This window comes from Desmodus rotundus, chromosome 9 (genome assembly GCF_022682495.2).
Source record: "Desmodus rotundus isolate HL8 chromosome 9, HLdesRot8A.1, whole genome shotgun sequence".
Classification (NCBI taxonomy): Eukaryota; Metazoa; Chordata; class Mammalia; order Chiroptera; family Phyllostomidae; genus Desmodus; species Desmodus rotundus.
Window position 1 is genome coordinate 47,999,339 of NC_071395.1, and position 17,612 is coordinate 48,016,950.

The following is a 17,612-nucleotide window of genomic DNA, read 5'->3' on the forward strand; positions in this document are numbered from 1 at the left end:
AGAAGTTTTTGTTTTGCTCATTGAAATCTCCCCCGGCCTTCGGAGAGCTCCGACATAGCCTGAGGACTCCATAAATGTCTGTGAAATAAAAACAAGGCAGCGAGTATGTGATGGGCTGGGGAATGACAGGTGTGTGGGAAAAAAATAGGGCAATGTCGAGGGGGTAGAGAGTAGCAAGGGCTGCTATTTGAGGTCAAATATGTCCTGTGGAATAGCATTCTAGGCAGAAGGAACAGTAGCTGCAAAGGCTCTGAAGAGGGGACTGGTGACTCCTTTATACACAGAGTGTCTTGGAGTCCCCACTGCCCGTCTTCAAGAGCTGTTACAATTTTTCTATCAATATTATTGAGAACTACATTATATATTTATATTATATATATTATATAAAAATATACATATTAAAATATTCTGTAATTTAACCCTCACGATGATCTTGTAACTTTGGGGTTATTATTCCAGATTTTCAGATGGGGAACGAAGTCCATACCTTAGGTTGCAAGATGTGAAAATTGATAATAAACATGGGGAGGTGATCTTGTACTAGGAAAACAGAGTATGAGTCCTTTCATCTTACAAAGCCTTTGTCCCACCTGAGTGACTTGTTTTTATGAAGCCACCGTAAGGCGGGGATGTAAGGAATGTGTGGTCTGGCTGAGGTGGGAAAAGCCACCGGTGCAGTTAATACCCCTAGCTTTCCGTCCTGTTTCTAAGTGAACGTAGTTTGAGGATGATTCTAGAATCACAGAAAAGCTCAGGTTTACAGCCCATTTACTCACCCGGCTTCCCCTGATGCTAATGTCTCATATAACAAGAATTCGTTTGTGAAAACTGGGAGATTAACACGGGAACACTATTATTAACTGAATTATCAACTTCACTGGGATTGTACATTTTTGACAAGTTCCCTTGTTCTGCTCCCAGATCCAATCCAGGATCCCACAGTGCACTTAAAACAGAGCTCTTAATTAAAGACGATGATGGCTAATACCTGTATAGCTGAGGTCACTTAAGAACTGAACCCTAGAATTTCTTCTCTCCAACGCCAGATATCTCTAAAACTCTCGCCCAGTCTCAGCGAAGGTGCGTTTTGACCCTGGAAACGCTGATGCTACCCGTTTCTCGGGGTTTCACTTGACCCATCCCCCATGGGGTGCTTACAGGCCTCACTTCCCGCACCCACGCCGTGGGCTGGTCTCCAGTGTGTCTCTCCGTCTGAAATCAAGATGACGTTGTCTTTTTCAACAGAACACATACTGTCGAGGAGTCCAGTGTGCTTGCTTCTCCAAGGATGACAAGTACGTGTATGCAGGCTTGAGGGATCGCTCCATAATCGTCTGGAGTGTGCTGGACGGTGAGTCGGTTTTTTTTTCTTTTTTAAGACTATTTATTTATTTATTTATTTATTTATTTATTTATTTATTTTGGGGAGGGGAAGGAAGGGAGCAGGAAAGGGAGAGAAACATTGATGTGAGAGAGAAACATCGATCGGTTGCCTCTCTCATACGCTCTTGACTGGGGACCAAACCCACAGCCCAGGCATGCGTCCTTGACCAGGAATTGAACCGGCAATGTTTCGCTTTGCAGGATGATACTCCAAGCAACTGAGTCACACTGGTCAGGGCGAGTCATTTTGATTTGAGAACAGGATTGAGCTTAGATCTGGAGGAAAGGCCCTGTTCTGGGTCCTGGGCATTAGAGGCCCTGCTCTGGCCTCCTCTAGCTGGTTCCCTCTCAAGCCTCTGCAGGCCGAGGGGACAGGCCCACTTGGAGCTACAGCTCCTCTTCTAGACCCACGCTCTGGGTACTTGGAAGTCCAGTCCCATTGGCCTGGAGCCCCCTTCAGGGTCTTCACAGACATCTTCCCCGGGTCTGTCCTTCTGAGGGGGGACTGTGCCCCCAGTGTGCATACCTCTAGGTTCAGGGGTGGCCATGGGTGCTGCACATGAACTCTGGACATGTGAGGCCCCTACGAGTGTAGGATAGAGCTGGGTGTGGGGAGAGAAGGGAGTTCAGCCACAAACAGCTAGGGGCTGGCTCTCTCACATCACTATATTCCATCATGGAATTCTCAGCCTAAACCTGACTTTCCGGGTGGTTCCAAAGGTAAATAGCCATCAATGTAGGAGGATAGATCATATTTTGTTTGACAGTTCCTTAGCTGCATTTGCAACATTTAGTTATTGTGTCTTATCGGATGTGGGCCTTGATTACTCTCTTGCCCCAGGTCTTGTGAAAGTTAGGGGCAGCCTGTTTAAGACCACTTTGCAAACCCCACATCTCTTGGCCTGTTTAATGTTACACTAAGGGCATATTAACAAGAATTGACACTTCCTGTGTACTGGGTACTGTCGCCAAGCCTTTTAATTCTCTCAATAGCCATCCCTATCTTACAGAGCAAAAACGGAGACTCTGAGAGTGGGTGGCTTGCCCAGGGTCACTTGGTGAGTGACTGGTAGGCTGTGGTTTAGAGCTGGTCTGCCTGGTCCCCTTGCTCACCTCTGTCACCCTCCTACACTGTTTCCTGTGGACAGTGGCTGGGGGGTAAGTGCCATTGCCGTTTAACAAATGAAGAAGCTGAAGTTCAGAGAGGTTAAAAGAATTTCCCAAGGTCACAAAGCAAGTAAGTGGCTGAATGAATATCAGGTAGAGTTAAATACATTGTAATCAAACACATTGTAATAGAATACATTGCAATCCAAAGCGTGCAGTCCAATACATCATACCTGTAGTCTAATACATTGTAATCGATTACACTGTAACTTTGGGGACTGGCAGAATGTCACAGATGGCTCAAAAACTGAGTCTGTGGAGTGTGGCCTTAAAAGACCATCAGGGGCAGATTCACAACTTCTCTTTCACTCCTCCTTCTATAATAATAATATTATTTACTGAGCTCCCTCTGGGCTGAAATTTATATTAAGCACCCAACATGATGACATCTTTAAACCTTCAGAACTCCCCTCGGCACATAGATTCCGTTGTCATTCACGTACTGCAGATGAAGCAAGAGGGACTCTGAGAGGCTGGATGTCACGCCTGACCCAGGAAAGGGCAGAGCAGAGATTTGATCCCATGCAGCCACCTCTTAACTGTGTGAGATGGAATCCCTGTGGGCCTGGTTTTCTCATTCGTGCTGCCTGACCTCCACCCCCCACAGGCACCCTGCTGGCCACCCAGTTTGTCCATGCCGTGGTGAACAGGATCATCCCAACCTCCGATGGCTTCATTGCCCCCACCAGGCATGGCTATCTCCTCCGGGAACGATTCCAGTGCCCTTCATCCAGAGCCTCGCAGCAGGACTCCCTCCAGAACTTCAAGAAGGCAGTGTGGATGGTCAAATCAAGGCGGAGGGAAGAGCTGGCTGCTGCGGCAGGAGCAGCGCAGGACTCGGGATTAGGGAGGGCCCAGGGAAATGAATGCAAAGCAAACAAGCGCTCACAAGTCTGCCTGATAGTGTAGAACTGCCTGTGGGGGGATGGGGTTCCATGAGCTTCGTCTATTCAGTCCTGCTGAAGTGAAGAGAACTACGTGTTGATGTATATCTGGGCCCAATGCCTCAGATCATGGGACCCAGACCTTGCTTCTCACCATCTTTCCATTCCTCTCTCCTCCTTGGGAGCTCCATTCGCAGACCTGCCATCCCTAACTTAGCAACATGGCAGCCATTTCAGTAGAAAAGAGAGCTTCCCTTTCCCAAAAGTTTGTACTAAAGTCCTGGCCTCGCTTCTGTTGGTTCCAGTTGGCTCATATGCTCATCCCGGAACCAATCAATTGTCTAGGAGAATGTAGCTCTGTGATAAGCCAGCCTGACTCAATGACTTAATTGCCCACCGGGGCTCTCAGTCCACCCAACTCTGTGGACTGAGAATGGGGGAAGCTATTCCCAGGAGAGAAACTGGGGTGCTGGTACCAGGCAAAGTGGGGATGGGTAGATGTGAGAATGACCAAACCACAGACGTGGACACAAAGCTTTACAAAAACACCGGGTTTATAAAACAAAGTTTATAAAACACCGGGTGCTGTGGTCTGGTCCTTATCGCAGCCCATGCTTCAGGGAGGGCAGGAGTTTCTGCGTCCGCTTTACAGACGGGTAAGTGAGCCTTGCAGAGGTCGCTGTGACTTGCTCAAGGTCACGGCGCTAGGTGCAAGAGCTCTGAGAAACGAGAACAAGCAGGCATACTGTTTCAACCCCTCTTGGACCATCTCTTCTTCGATTTTAGTCTCGCAAGCATGGCTATCCAGTCCACAGGTGGCACACTCAAATGCCCGAAGGGGCCAGTAAGAAATCTAGATGGCACTCATGCCCCTGGGGGAGAAGCCGACAGTGATGCCGACCACGGGAACATGGAGGACGCACACTCTGCCTAGGATGGGTGTGGGCACCTTGGCTCTAACCTGGACTCTGTATGAGGAAAGCAGCCCACTTTTGCCAGAGCTTTCTGCGGTCAACGGCAAAGCCAGAAATCCAGACTTTTAGGCTAAACGTTTTCACTTTTAAAAACTGGTGATTGGCTCAAATTTCCATCTCCAGGCGCATTCGGCCTGTGTGTCTCCAGCTCATGAGCTGACTTCATGCCCCAGGCTGGTGTTAAACAATAAACTTGTCAGAGTTCTTCGATCTCCTTGGCTCCCACGCTTCAAGGATGAAGAGGCCTTTTTTTTTTTTTTTTTAAACCTTAAGAAATGGAGGCTCTTAGAAGCAGATGCAAAGAGCAGTCAACATCTCCCTGACATGCTTCGGGACTGTCTCTGTCCTGTGCAAGTTCATCAGTCCAACTGTCTCCACTGAAACTATGCAGCTCTTGCTTCTCTGCTCGCAGCCTTCTCAACGCCCGCTCGCTCCTGGGGCTCTTGTTGTAAGGACCGGAGAGCCCAGATCTTCCCGGTGCGTCCTTCTCCCTTCTGTGATGTTCAGAGTTTCAGAAAAAGTAACTGAGGAGAACAGAAGCTTTCGAGCTGCACGTGACCCTACGGACCATCTTATTCACTTGTTTCCCAAGCCAGGGTTCCAAGGAAGGCTTTGGCAGTTCTGCATACAGCATCACACTCTGCTGGAAAATGTTTTAAACTGTAATTATAAAATGCATGCTCAGGCGCATTGGGCAGCAAGTTCTAAGGTGTTGGCGAAAACTGACTGAGGATTCTCCTACCATCTCCATTTAACTCAGATTGCAGGGGGAGCCCCTGAAAAAATAGTTACTCTTTGCCACCACTTCTCTGTGAGTCAGGGACCAAAGTGGATGTCGTGACAAAGTACAATTTCTGGCTTAAAATGTGTGCATCCATCTCAACAGTCTCACTGAGGATCAATTGCTTTGTGGGTAAATACGAAAGTGAACACAGGAAAGGAGTTTTCACTAATAAAACGCTAGTCCCAATCGTTGCTAGCTAGCGTCGGAGGCTTTGCAGAGAGTTTTCACCTGAGAGGGAGTTTGGCTGCTCTGAGTGTCCGGCAAGCCCTGGGCTTGGAGGCATGACTTCCGTAAGGTCTCCTAGCCGTGGAGGAACCAGGACGAGGACGTGGTTGTCAAAATCCTCATCTCATTCTTTCTCTCTCTTTTTTTTTTAATTTATTGATTTAGTGGGAAAGGGAGGGAGAGAGAGAGAGAATGATGGAGAAACAGCGATCTGTTGTTCCACTTACTGATGCGTTCAGTGGTTGCTTCTTGTACGTGCCCTGACCGAGGAGCAAGCCCGCAGCCATGGCGTACAGGGACGATGCTCTGACCCACTGAACTACCCCACCAGGGCCTCTCCTGCTCTCTTATGCTAAGTAGGACCATGTAACCCCTCATACAAACAGGGACACTTTTTTTTATTGTATTTTTTTTCCATTACCATGTATCCCCCTTATCTGCCCTCCCCTACAATCAACACACTGTTGTCCATGTTCATGAGTTCTTTTTTCTTTTTTTGCTTGATCTCCCCACACCCTAACCACCCCCCCAGAGCTTTCAGCCTGCTCTCCATCTATGAGTCTGTCTCTGTTTTGCTTGTTAGTTCAGTTTGTTCATGAGATTCCACATATGAGTGAAATCATATGGTATTTGTCTTTCTCTAACTGGCTTATTTCACTTAGCATAATGTACTCCAGGTCCGTCCATGCTGGGGGACACTTTTTGAGAGTAAAGTGGAATGCTTTTAACAATCACTCCCAGACCACTGAAATAAACTGGACTGTCCCAAGACAGTGGAAATCTACAGCCCCTCTAGCTGTAGCAAGAATTCATTTGTTAAATTCTAGAGACTGTTTAAAAATTGAGATATAAGTGACACATAACATATTAGTTTCAGGTGTACAAGATATGATTCGTTATATGTACATATTGCAGACTGATCACTACAATACATCTAGTTAATATCCATCACCACACAGTTACAATTACTTTTCATTCATTCATTCTTTCTTTCTTTCTTTCTTTTTTGTTTGTTTGGTTTTTGGTTGCTGCTTTGTCTTCATTGTTTTTGGTTTGTTTGGTTTGCTGAGATACAACTGACATGAAACATTACGTTAGTTTCAGGTGTACAACATAATGATTTGATATTTGTATATATTATAAAATTATCACCATAGTAAGTCCAGTTGATACTATTACCACACAAAGTTACAAAACATTTTTCTTGTGATGAGAAATTTCAAGATCTATTCTCTTAACAACTTGCAAATATACAGCGCACGTCGCTGACCGTGGTCACCACGTTGGACGTTACAGCCCCAGGACCCACCGTGTAACTGGAAGCTCAGGGCCACCTTGGCCCGTTCCACCTACCCCTCATCCCTCCACTTTCGGCAGCCGCCACTCTGTTCTCTGTACCTACGAGTTTCGTATTTTTTAAATTTCTTTTAAAATTTGTTTTAAAAGTCTGAAGACTGTTTGCTTACCCCAACCCTCGAGGTTCATCGCGCTGCTGCTCCCAGTGGACACACCCTGACTCGCCATTCTGCCTCTGCGGCTGCGCCCTGGCTCCGCCGTCCGGTCCGCAGAAGCCGGTCCGGGTGGGGGCCCCACGAGGGTGAGGAGAGACCCAGAATTCAAGGGGGCACCAACAACTCGACAATCAAGATAAATACTATTTTATTATCATGCTTTTAAAAATCAAAATGAATAAAAATGCATAATGAACAAAATATCAGCATTTTAAATAAAAATGGAATTTGACCATGTTCTCGCACAGACTCGCCTCACTCCCCTCACCCTCATTCCAGCCCTGGCGACGTCAAGACACAGGACAAGCCTCTTAGGAATCAGGTCACTCTCCACACAGCCACACACACCCATGAACACCAATAATCGCGATTTAATATCTTTTCATAGGCATCGCTAATTTTCCTTATTAGCCCCGAAACCTCTTTTATAGCTGCTCCTTTCCAACTGGGACCCAATCAAGATGCCTTCATGCATTGCATTTAGTTGTTTTGTCTCTTTAGCCTCTTATATTGTAGAGCTGGCCTCAGCAAGCCACAGCCTGCAAGCCTGCATTTGTTTTATAAATAAAGTTTTATCAAAACATGGCCACATGCATCATTTACATGTTGCCCGTGGCACCTTACATGCTAAAATGACAGAGAACATATGACCCCAAAGCCGAAAATATTTGCCATCAACCCCTTTACAGAAAAGTGTGCCAGGCCTGGTCTTAAGGATCGATTAGATTCAGGGTAAACATTTTAAAAATAGACTTTATCTTTTATAGTACTTTTAGGATCACAGCAAAATTGACTGGAAGGTACAGAGATTTCCCATATGCCCCTGCCCCCACCCAGGCATAATTTCCGCCACGAGAGTGGTACGTTTGTGACAATTGATGAACCTACACTGACGCATCAACACATCATTGTCCCAGGTTATACACTTTTTTTAAAGATTTTATTTATTTATTTTTAGAGAGGGGGAAGGGAAGGAGAAAGAGAGGGAGAGCAATATCAATGGTTGGTTGCCTCTCACACTCCCCCTACTGGAGACCTGGCCCACAATCCAGGCACGTGGCCTGACTGGGAATCAAACCAGCGACAGTTTGGTTCTCAGGCCAGAGCTCAATCCACTGAGCTACACCAGCCAGCACAAGGTATACATTTTTTTGACAAGGCTACGTCACAGGAGTATTATGACTTACCTGTTGCTGTATAACAAATTACCACAAGCTTGGTAGCTGAAAAGAACAGCCATTTTTTATCTCACAGTTTCGAGGGGTAGGAATCTGGGTGCACTGTGGCTGGGCCCTCTGTGCAGAGCATCACAAGGTGCCAGCAGGCTGGGAGCTCACTGAGAGGCCCAGAGCCCTTTCCACACTCATTCGGGTTGTTGGCAGAATTGAGGTCCTCGCAGCTCCTAGAGGCTGCCCCTCCCCCTAGGCAGTTCACTACAATGCTGGCTCCTCCTTCAAGGCCAGCAGGATCGCATCTGTTTGCTGCTTCAAGACTCTGACCTCTAGACTGTCTCTTAAAGGGTGCCCCTGATGAGGTAAGGACCACCCAGAAGAGTCTCACTTCTGGTGAACTCACCATCAACTCATTTGGGACCTCAAAGACAGCTCCAAAATCTTTTCACCCTTGCTATGTAACATAACCTAATCTCAGGAGTGACATGCATTACACTCCCAGGTCCCACAAACGCCCCGAGGTGGGGGATCAGACAGGGCGCTCCCACCAGAGCTGAGAATCTCCGGGTCCATCTTGGAATTCTGCCACTACACTTGACTCTGAACTTTAGAGATTTTGGTCATCAAGTTTGCCACCTGGGAAGACAAATTGAAACAGGATCTTTTGATCTTGTCCTCTTAACCCCATCCGAAGACTATCCAACGGGTCTTTAGGTCTTTATCTAAAAAGACCTGCTTCAGGATCTCCCCTTAATGGTAAATTTGACAAACAGTGAGGAAACTTGTGTTCCAAAGCTGATCCACCTAAATTGTCAAGTCTAAGGTTTTCAACTTCATCTGTGTAGATGAAAACGGTAAAGGAAAAATTACCTTAGAAACTTTTTCTGCTTTAAGAAAATAAGAATGACAAGATGCATGTGCACCGTTGCCCGAGTGCTGACACAGGCACACAGACGCCCACGTACGGGTTCTGGAGTGGCATGGGACACAGCAATACAGCATGACCATTGTGGAAAGGACCTCCTGCCACCCAGGCACTTAACCCGGCCCAGCAGGGGTTGAGGAAGGCTTCTTGGAGGAGGTAGCATTCTAGCTGAGTTCTGAAGGATGCATTCACTCTCTCTCTCTCTCTCTCTCTCTCTCACACACACACACACCACACACACACACACACCCCTAAGGTGGAATTGGTCTGTAATTGCCTGTTCTCCAAATGAGTGAGGGCTTCCTCTGACCATATGAAAGCTATGAAAAGAACGGAAAACTAAAAGTGACCCTTAAAATTTGAATAGAGTCACACTCCTTGGAGGCAGGGGGTACTGTGTGAGGACTCTGTCAGCAACTTCAGAAGCATACATGTGCTGTTGGTTCTCTGGGGCTGTGACTAATAAGTTGTCAGGCATTGGTGTGAAAAGGACTGTCCAGACATCTGGTGGCCTCAGTCTGCCTTAGCTGCTTGTTCCTACAGGAATGCGCTGAAACCATGCAGAATTCCTTTCTGGGCTGGGAGCCATGCTTCCGGTGCCCTCACCCCGACTTCTACCCAGCACCATATATATTCACTCTGTTTTACCTTCTAAATATCATGCCTGTTCCCCCACCCCACTTTCACTGCTCCCAGCCTGGTCTAAGCCACCACTGTCCTTTGCCTAAAGGATGAAACAGCCTCCCTGCAGTCACCTCTGGATCCCCTCCAATCACTTCCCTGCAGAGCAGCCAGAGCAGTGTGCTTCCAAATTCAAAGCTGCTCAAGCACCTCCTTGCATAAAACCCATGCGCAATTTCCACCAGTGTGAAATGCCAAGACCAAAATTCCTAACTCATCCCACCAGCTGCCATACGAGGGAGCTCAGCTGCTTGAAGAGGCCACTTGTAGGTGCTCCTGACAGCAGCCCCAACATGAGTCTCAGCCTGCAGCTAGCAGCAAGTGACAGGTGAGTGAGTAAACCGTCAGAGGATTCCAGCTCGAGCCTCCCAGCTACCCACCAGACACCACGGGGCCACAGATGAGCTATTCCTGCCAAGCCTGCCCAAATAGCATATTGGAGAAAATAAATTTTGTTATCAATCGAAGTCTCTAACTCTTGGGGTGTTAAACAGTCACAGTAACTGACTGGAACATAGTATCTGTTACATTTGTACCTTCTCTTTGAAGTATCTATTATAGTTGAAACTTGACATTTGTGTGTGTGATTATTTGATTCCTATTCTTCTTGAAAAACTAAAAGCTCTAGGAGGGCAAAAGCCTTGTCAGTTTTGTTCACCATTCTATTCCTGACACCTAGCACAGTGCCTCGTAAATGATGCGTTCATTGCCAATGTATTCTCAGCTTCCTGGCACCTGTTCAAACAGAAGAAGAGACGTCATTTGGTCATTGATTATATGCTCATTCATTTCATAAATGCTCACTGATGGGGCTCTGTGTCCGGAAATTGTGATGAAGCACGGCAGAGGAGGGGTGGGTTTGGTTGTGTTTTGAAGGACGCATAGGTGTTTTCTGGGTAGTGAAGGGATGGAACAGAGCTTCTGGCAAGGGAAACGGAATGTGTCAGTGCATGTGGCCAGGAAGCAGCCAGGCTAGACAGGAATTGGCAGGAGGTTCTACACAGGGAGAGGGTGGGTAGAAAATTCTGCAAGAAAAGGTTCGTAAGGGCCAGGTTCTGATGGTCTTCAATGCTGTGTGTGGATGCTTAGATTTCAACTCACAAAAAGGAAAAAAAAAAAAAAAAAAGGAAGACTTTGGAGGTTTGGAAGCAGCTGTGGAATGATCCCAGTTCTTGATAGCACCAGGGTGGGGAAAACTGGTTGCATGGCTACTAAACTGGTCCAGTGGGGAAGTGATGAGGTCAGGACTAGGGAAGTGAAGATGGGAGGAGAGGGACAAAAATTCACCACATAGGGCCCTGTGTTAGGCTGCTGCGTCCCATTGTCACATCAGCCCTAGAAAGCAGGGTTCCACCAACATTTTTTTAGTAAATATAACGGGCTCTGCAGACCTTAGGATCTGTCTCACCTACCCAACCTGCTGCTGTAGCACAAAGGCAGCCAGAGATGTCAGGTAAAGGGGGGCGTGCATGTGTTCCAATAAAACTTTATTTTACAGAAATAAAATTTTGAGTTTTAGAATTTTCACGTGTCACGAAAGTCTTCTCTTTTGGACATCTTCCAACTTTTACAAAATGTAAAAACTACTCTGAACTTGCTTGTGAAGTCGGGCAAAAGCAGACTTCACGGTTTGGTTTACCCACCAGTGCTAGAAACGCTATTACCGTATTTTTTGGACTATAAGACGCACTTTCCCCGCCCCAAATTTGGGAGGAAAATGGGGGTGCGTCTTATAGTCCGAATGTAGCGTACCTGACTCGCTGGGGGGCGGGCGGCTGGAGCAGCACCACATTTTTTGCTTCAAAATTTTTTTTCCTATTTTCCTCCTCTAATACCTAGGTGCGTCTTATGGTCTGGTGCTTCATATAGCCTGAAAAATACGGTACTTAGCACTGTATATCACTTTTAGGGGTAAGCTCTAAAACAGCAAGGCCTGCAAGGAGCCCCGCCCTCTCTGACATCATCAGGCCTCGCCCCCGGGGCGGAGCCGGCGCATGCGCGTCCTGCCCGCGGGCGGGGGCGGGGCGGGCCAGGGTTCCGACTTCCAACATGGCGCACGCTGGCGGCGGAGGCGGCCCCGCGGGCCGGGGGCTGAGTGGCGCCCGCTGGGGTCGCTCGGGGTCCACGGGCCACGAGAAGCTGCCAGTGCATGTGAGTGGCGTCCCAGCCCTCCCTCGGAGACCCCGTCATCCGGCCCCCACAGACCTGCGCCCCCAACCTGTGCCCCGCCCGACCCTACCTCGGACTCTCCTTCGTGGGGCTGAGAACCCTTGACCACCGACCTCTCACCTCGGGCCCCTCGGATGCCGGCCCGTCTCCCACCCCGCCAGAGACCCCCGTCCCCAGTTCCCTCCGCTGTCCTGGCTCTTCGGGATCTTACCCTTTCCCCTCCCCCTTTCCGTAGGTGGAGGACGCCCTCACCTACCTGGACCAGGTGAAAATCCGCTTCGGCAGCGACCCTGCCACTTACAACGGCTTCCTGGAGATTATGAAGGAGTTCAAAAGCCAAAGGTACCCGTGGGGCCCTTCTCCACCCCGGGGGGCCGCCATCGGGCTGCGCTACGTGGGAGCCCCCAGCTGGGTGACCTTGCACAGGTCGTCGAACCTCTGGGATCCTCGGTTCCTTCCTCTAAAAAACGGGAGTGTAGAGTCCTCCCTTCGTGGAGCTGTTATGGAATTCCTGGAAGGAGGGCAGGGCTGGGGGTGAAGCGAGTCAGAACAGCAAAATCTTTCTTCAAAATAATGATTTTTAAATGAATTTTGTTTATCCAGGACTTTTTTAAATTAATTTTTAAAGCACTGCATTAAAACGTTATTCTTGATTGTTGAATGTCTTGGCGTCCTCTCTCGCTTAAATCTTGTCCCCAAGGTGAGTTCCTCACTCACCTCGCCCTAGTCCCAGGCCTCCTAGGAAGTTATGCCCACAAAATCCTTGGTAAGGAACCTGCTATTTTAGAAGGCATTTAAAACACATTAGTTGTTTTTGCAGGCATAGAATCAAGAGGGTTAGACATCCATAGAGGACCCTGCAATCATTCCCTTGTGTGACAGGGCCTAGCAGACAGTCAGGACTAGAACTTGGGTCCTCTGACACTTAGATTCTTGACTGTTACATCCCCACCCTGCTGCTTCTCCTTCTGAGGAAGTATGACAGGGCTGGCCTGGTTTCTTGCCATAAGCACTACACTGAAGCCATGGCCTTGACTGCACCCGTGAGGGAGACCCTGTGTCTCCACTCGAATTCTTAAGCAGTTCCCATGCTTGTAGGGCCTTTAGTATGTATGCATTGTAATCAGTTGCTGGGATCAACTCCTGTGTCATTGTTGATTCCCTAATTCATATCAAATGAGGGAATTTATCTCACCTCATCATTTAGAGGACTTTGACTTCCTGCCACGTCTTAGAGTCCAGGACTTGCAGTTGCTCTCCTGGCATCCTCAGCACTGAGTACATGTGCTTGGAATGTTTGGGGGAGCTGTGCCATGTGACTGTTCTGTGGTGCCCACCAGGGGCACAGGGAGCTCAGGCCTGGCTGCTCTGGAAGTAGATCATCATCGGCAGAATCGCCCCAGTCACGTTTTAGGGTGCTTCGTTGTCAGTTGGAAGCCGGTTACATGGCACCATCATAGGAATCTGGAATAGATTTCACTTTGAATTTGTTTGCGGAGACACTCTTGCCCACTTATGCTCTCTATTCCAGCATCGATACTCCTGGAGTCATCCGACGAGTCTCACAGCTCTTCCACGAACACCCTGACCTCATTGTTGGATTCAATGCTTTCCTTCCCCTTGGGTACAGAATCGACATCCCCAAGAATGGCAAGTTGAACATACAGTCGCCTCTGTCCAGCCAGGTATGCTGCTGCAGTAGTTTGCTTGATCTTGGCCTTAACACAGCCCGCACTGGTTCTCTGGCACTCGGGTCAGACAGAGTGTCGAATATTGCATTGCCGGAAAGCCAATAACAATGTGGTCTTTCCTGGACGTGCTGATTTCTCCTAGCACAAATCAAAATAGACCGAAACACCTATACAGGCAGCCTCTGCTTCCCAAATTGGTCCATTGGGAGGATTTAAATCAAGAGTGGATGTATGTGGGTGCGTGTGAGGAAGGCATCCTCCTGACACAGTTTATGTCCAGTCAGAATAACTGCATCCTCAGTGACCAAGGTCTTGGCCTGAGACCTTACTTCCCTCTGAGCGCACAAGGCAGGCCACGGTGGTACTCGGGCATGTGGTCACTCTGACCACCCTTGATGACATCACAGAATGAAACAGTTGGGATGTGGGTGTGATTGGCCATTTTTATAATTGCCAGCAGGGTCATTAGCTCAGTTCAGGCTTGTGTCTTTGGTCTCTTCTCTCTCGGTGACAACTTGCTGCCTCCTCTACTGCAGTTCGGAGGCCTCTTTGAGCTTTACTTTTGCAAGGTTATTATTGTTTTTCTCTACCCTGGCCCTGTTACCATTTAAGGTTTAATGTTTTGCTGAGGGAGGTGGATGTCCAGAGCATTGCGGGGCGTTTAGTAGTGTCCCTGCCTCAACCCACTAGGCCTTCACCCAGTGGAAACAGTTGAAAATGTCACCAGATATTGTCAAGTATCTTCTGGGAGTAGAATCTCCCCCAGTGAGAACCACTGATCTGAGTGAACTCACTCTTTCAACCTCCTCCATCTCTGCCGCAGGGGTTTTCGTGGGGAAGGTAAAAATGTACTGCAGGGAGCATTTTGCAGGTTTCTCCCCTGGTGAAGGAGTGTCCTCTCCAATGCGGGTGTCAGATCGGGAAGGAAAACAGTGAGAGAGGCCTACACAAGGCAAGCTCCACATGCAGTGTGTTCTTTTGTTAAAGCTGAGGGGTGCATCTCAGTTTTAAAAAGGAACTTGGAAGCCTGTGGCTGCTGAATTCCAAAGAGCTTCCATTTTATGTTTGCGAATGAAGCCCCAGGATCCAGACAGGGGGCTTGCGCCTCCAGACCATAAAAGCCTTGGCAGGATTAACCTTTGAAACAGTGACGGCCGGGGGAGGAAACCAAGCTCACTGTCAACAGAGTGCACAGAGTGCTTAGCGAGTCTGAGCACCCTGTAAACTTGGCGTATCGTTCCCATCACTTGCTAAGATAGAGCAAGAATTGTGCTTCCTATGTGGACATGGCCTTTCTGAGTCCCTGGCTGTGGGAGTCACTCTGCTCTGGGCTGCGTCTGCATGGGAATTGCACAGTGGCGGCTCTGCTGTTCCACACACTCCGGGCGGGGGGGTTCTTGTAGAGATAACGGACCAGACCAGTCTTGTCTTCCCTGGCTGGCTGAGGTGATGAAGGCCCATTAACTTGAGGAAAGGTCGGGGAGAACTTAGTGAACAGCCACTCAGCGGGGCTAATAGTCCTGCTGCTTCCGAAAGAAGCCACGTCCAGGTTCTGCTCCCTCAGCTGGAGAGTGCGTTCGGGAACACCAGCCCGCTCAGCTTCGGTCGGTGCTGAGGACCAGCAGGGTTTTCAGCCGGTTTCTCAGCAGTCTTCAGTGTTGGGCACAAACAAGGTGTCTTCCTGGCTTCCCGGAGTCCTTTGACAGGATACAGCAGCTGGGCATCTTCACAGAGCTCCTCGTGTGCCAGTGCTCTGGCGATGTTTCGTTAAATTGGTTTGTCTGGCCTCACCGTTTGAAGTTCAGCTTGGTTCTTTTCATTTTTCACCTCATCATGAATCCTGTCAACTGCCGACGAGGGAGTAGCTCCTAGGTGCCGAGGAAGAGAAATAAGGGCGTCCTGGCCTTTGGGGAGCCCTCATGCAGGGTTTCCCAGCCTTGGCACCATTGCCGTCGGGGCTGGATCGTTCTTTCTGGTGGGGCCTCCTTTGCACCGCAAGGCACTGAGCGACACCCCTGCTCCGCCCGCCTGATACCAGTGCACTGCCGCCTCCGGAGTGACAACTTGGAAATGGCTCCAGACGTTGCGAAGTGTTCCCTGCGGGGCAGGATCAACCCAGCCGGAGAACACCAGTCTAGAGGGGAAGACTGACAGATGTGCCGGGACGAGAGAAGCGGGGCCAAAAGGAGGGCCAGGGGACCACGAGGGGAAGAATGTCCCCTTCATGGGGCCGTAGCCTCCATAGTCGGTGCCATTTTGGATCTGGTCATCTAGGCCTTGTTACCTCACCTGTGCAGAGCACCCCCCCACTGCCACCCTCTCTGTCACTCTCATTCCACGCCTTTTTGTGGCAAAGTCAGGAAATAAAAAATCTGCTGTTTCTTACAGATTTGCCTTCCTGGGAAAACCGGGAGTCCTCCAGGTCAGGCAGGACCCTCATCTGTCTTGTCCTGACTGTGTCCCCCGTTCAGCACGCGTTGTCAGGCATGTGTGGTCAGGGTGAGATACTGGATGTCAGTGGGTCCCCTCAAGGGCAGACCCTGCCTTCTGGGAGCTGACCTGTTTATGCTTGCTGGGGCAGCAGCCAGCTTGGGCAGACAAACCTCTAGTGCAGCTTGTAAGATAAGTGGCCCCACTGCGTTCAAAGGGAGGCCTGCTGTCCGCGCGCTGAGTAGGGTAGTCTGGAAGTTCGGTCAGTTCCCGGTAGGTCGTCTCTGCGCGGTCACCCGCAGAGTGAGTGCAGACCGTCTCCTGTGCGTCAGGCCCCGGGGTTTGCTGGAATCCCAGCTCTTGGGGGCCTGCACAGTCGAGGTGGGCCTGAGACACAGACACAGATGTGAAATGTGTGAGGGAGTTCAGCATGACGAGCGAAGGGTGGCCGGGGCAGGGCTTGAGGAGGGCAGCGGGAGCCGCGCCTGGGGTGGGGGAGCGGGTGTCTTCCTGGTGGTGTGGTGGAGGCCTGCGGTAGGAATGAGGGAGTGTGTTTGAGAAATAGCCAGGAAGCCAGTGGGGCTGGGACACGTGTAGAGGGTAGGACAGAGAGCCAGGAGCGCGGGAAGTTGGTGGACAGTTCTGGAAAGTCCCCTATGCCAGCCGTGGACTGAGGTTGCAGAGGAGACCTGTGAAGCCAGACAGTGGGAAAAGAGAGGGGAAGAAACATGGACTGGTTGCCTCTTGCATGCACCCCAGCCATGTGCCCTGATCTAGAATCAAACTGGTGACCTTTCGGTTCTCAGGCTGATGCTCAGTCCACTGAGCCACACCAGCCAGGGCCTGTATAACCTTTTGTGTCTGGCTTCCTTCACTCTGCATGGTGTTTTCAAGGTTCATCAGTGTTGTATTAGAGCGTCCATGAATCAGAGCTTCCTTCCTTTTTACAGCTGAATAACATGCCCCCGTATGGATGGACCACATTTAGTTCATCCGTTCCTCAGCTGGTGGACACTTTGGTGGGTTCCATCTATTGGTGATTTTGACTAGTGAGTGCCACTTTGAACATGAGTGTTCAAGGATTTGTTTGAACACCTGTTTTCAGTTCTTTTGGGGTGATACCTGGGAGCAGAATTGCTGGGTCACATGGTAACTATGTTTAACTTACTAGAGAAACACCAGACTGTCTGCTGTAGCTGCCGCACCATTTAGTGGAGCCCTGGTCTCTGGGGGTGGCTCTCTGCCTGGTCACAGTGACTCGCTCCAGGGGGTTGGAAGGGGCATGTGGTGCCTGAAAACACCCCTTCAGGAGTGGCGGGGAGCTTCCAGCGAGCGCACAGCCTCCTCTGAAGCAAACCCTGGCCCCAAGGTGCTCCCTGTCCCTGTTCCTTCCATCTTCCACAGCAAGGTTGTCAGCAAGAGCACCCCCAGAGTGTTTTCGGAGGAACTGCACTGCCCGGGAGATGTGATGTTTAGAACTGTGACTGCTCTGGGCCCGTTGTGTGTCTGATTTCCTCAGCTCACACTTTCTAGGGCTACCTCTACACCCACTGCTGTGGGCCGAATTGTGTTGTATCCCCCCCACCCCAAATTCTTAACTTGCAAGTCCTAACCCT

General features: G+C 49.4%; 2 protein-coding genes across 16 annotated transcripts in view; both read left to right on the forward strand.

The window, feature by feature from the left end:
- NWD1 (NACHT and WD repeat domain containing 1) overlaps positions 1–7,349 on the forward strand; it is a 62,461-nt gene extending 55,112 nt beyond the window's left edge. For 6 of the 15 annotated variants that reach the window (XM_045195782.2, XM_045195783.3, XM_045195781.3 and 3 more), the window contains 2 exons: positions 1,246–1,351; positions 3,158–7,349. In XM_045195782.2, coding sequence (XP_045051717.2) covers positions 1,246–1,351; positions 3,158–3,459 — 408 coding nt within the window. In that variant the 3' untranslated portion in view covers positions 3,460–7,349. The other 9 variants (XR_008425120.1, XR_008425119.2, XR_006655503.2 and 6 more) reach the window with 7 other exon arrangements.
- Positions 7,350–11,734: 4,385 nt separating this feature from the next.
- Positions 11,735–17,612, forward strand: part of SIN3B (SIN3 transcription regulator family member B) — a 36,224-nt gene continuing 30,346 nt past the window's right edge. The window contains exons 1-3 of the mRNA XM_045195724.2: positions 11,735–11,857; positions 12,111–12,217; positions 13,407–13,560. Of these exons, the coding sequence (XP_045051659.2) occupies positions 11,756–11,857; positions 12,111–12,217; positions 13,407–13,560 (363 nt within the window). The 5' untranslated portion in view covers positions 11,735–11,755. The remainder of the gene's footprint in view (positions 11,858–12,110; positions 12,218–13,406; positions 13,561–17,612) is intronic.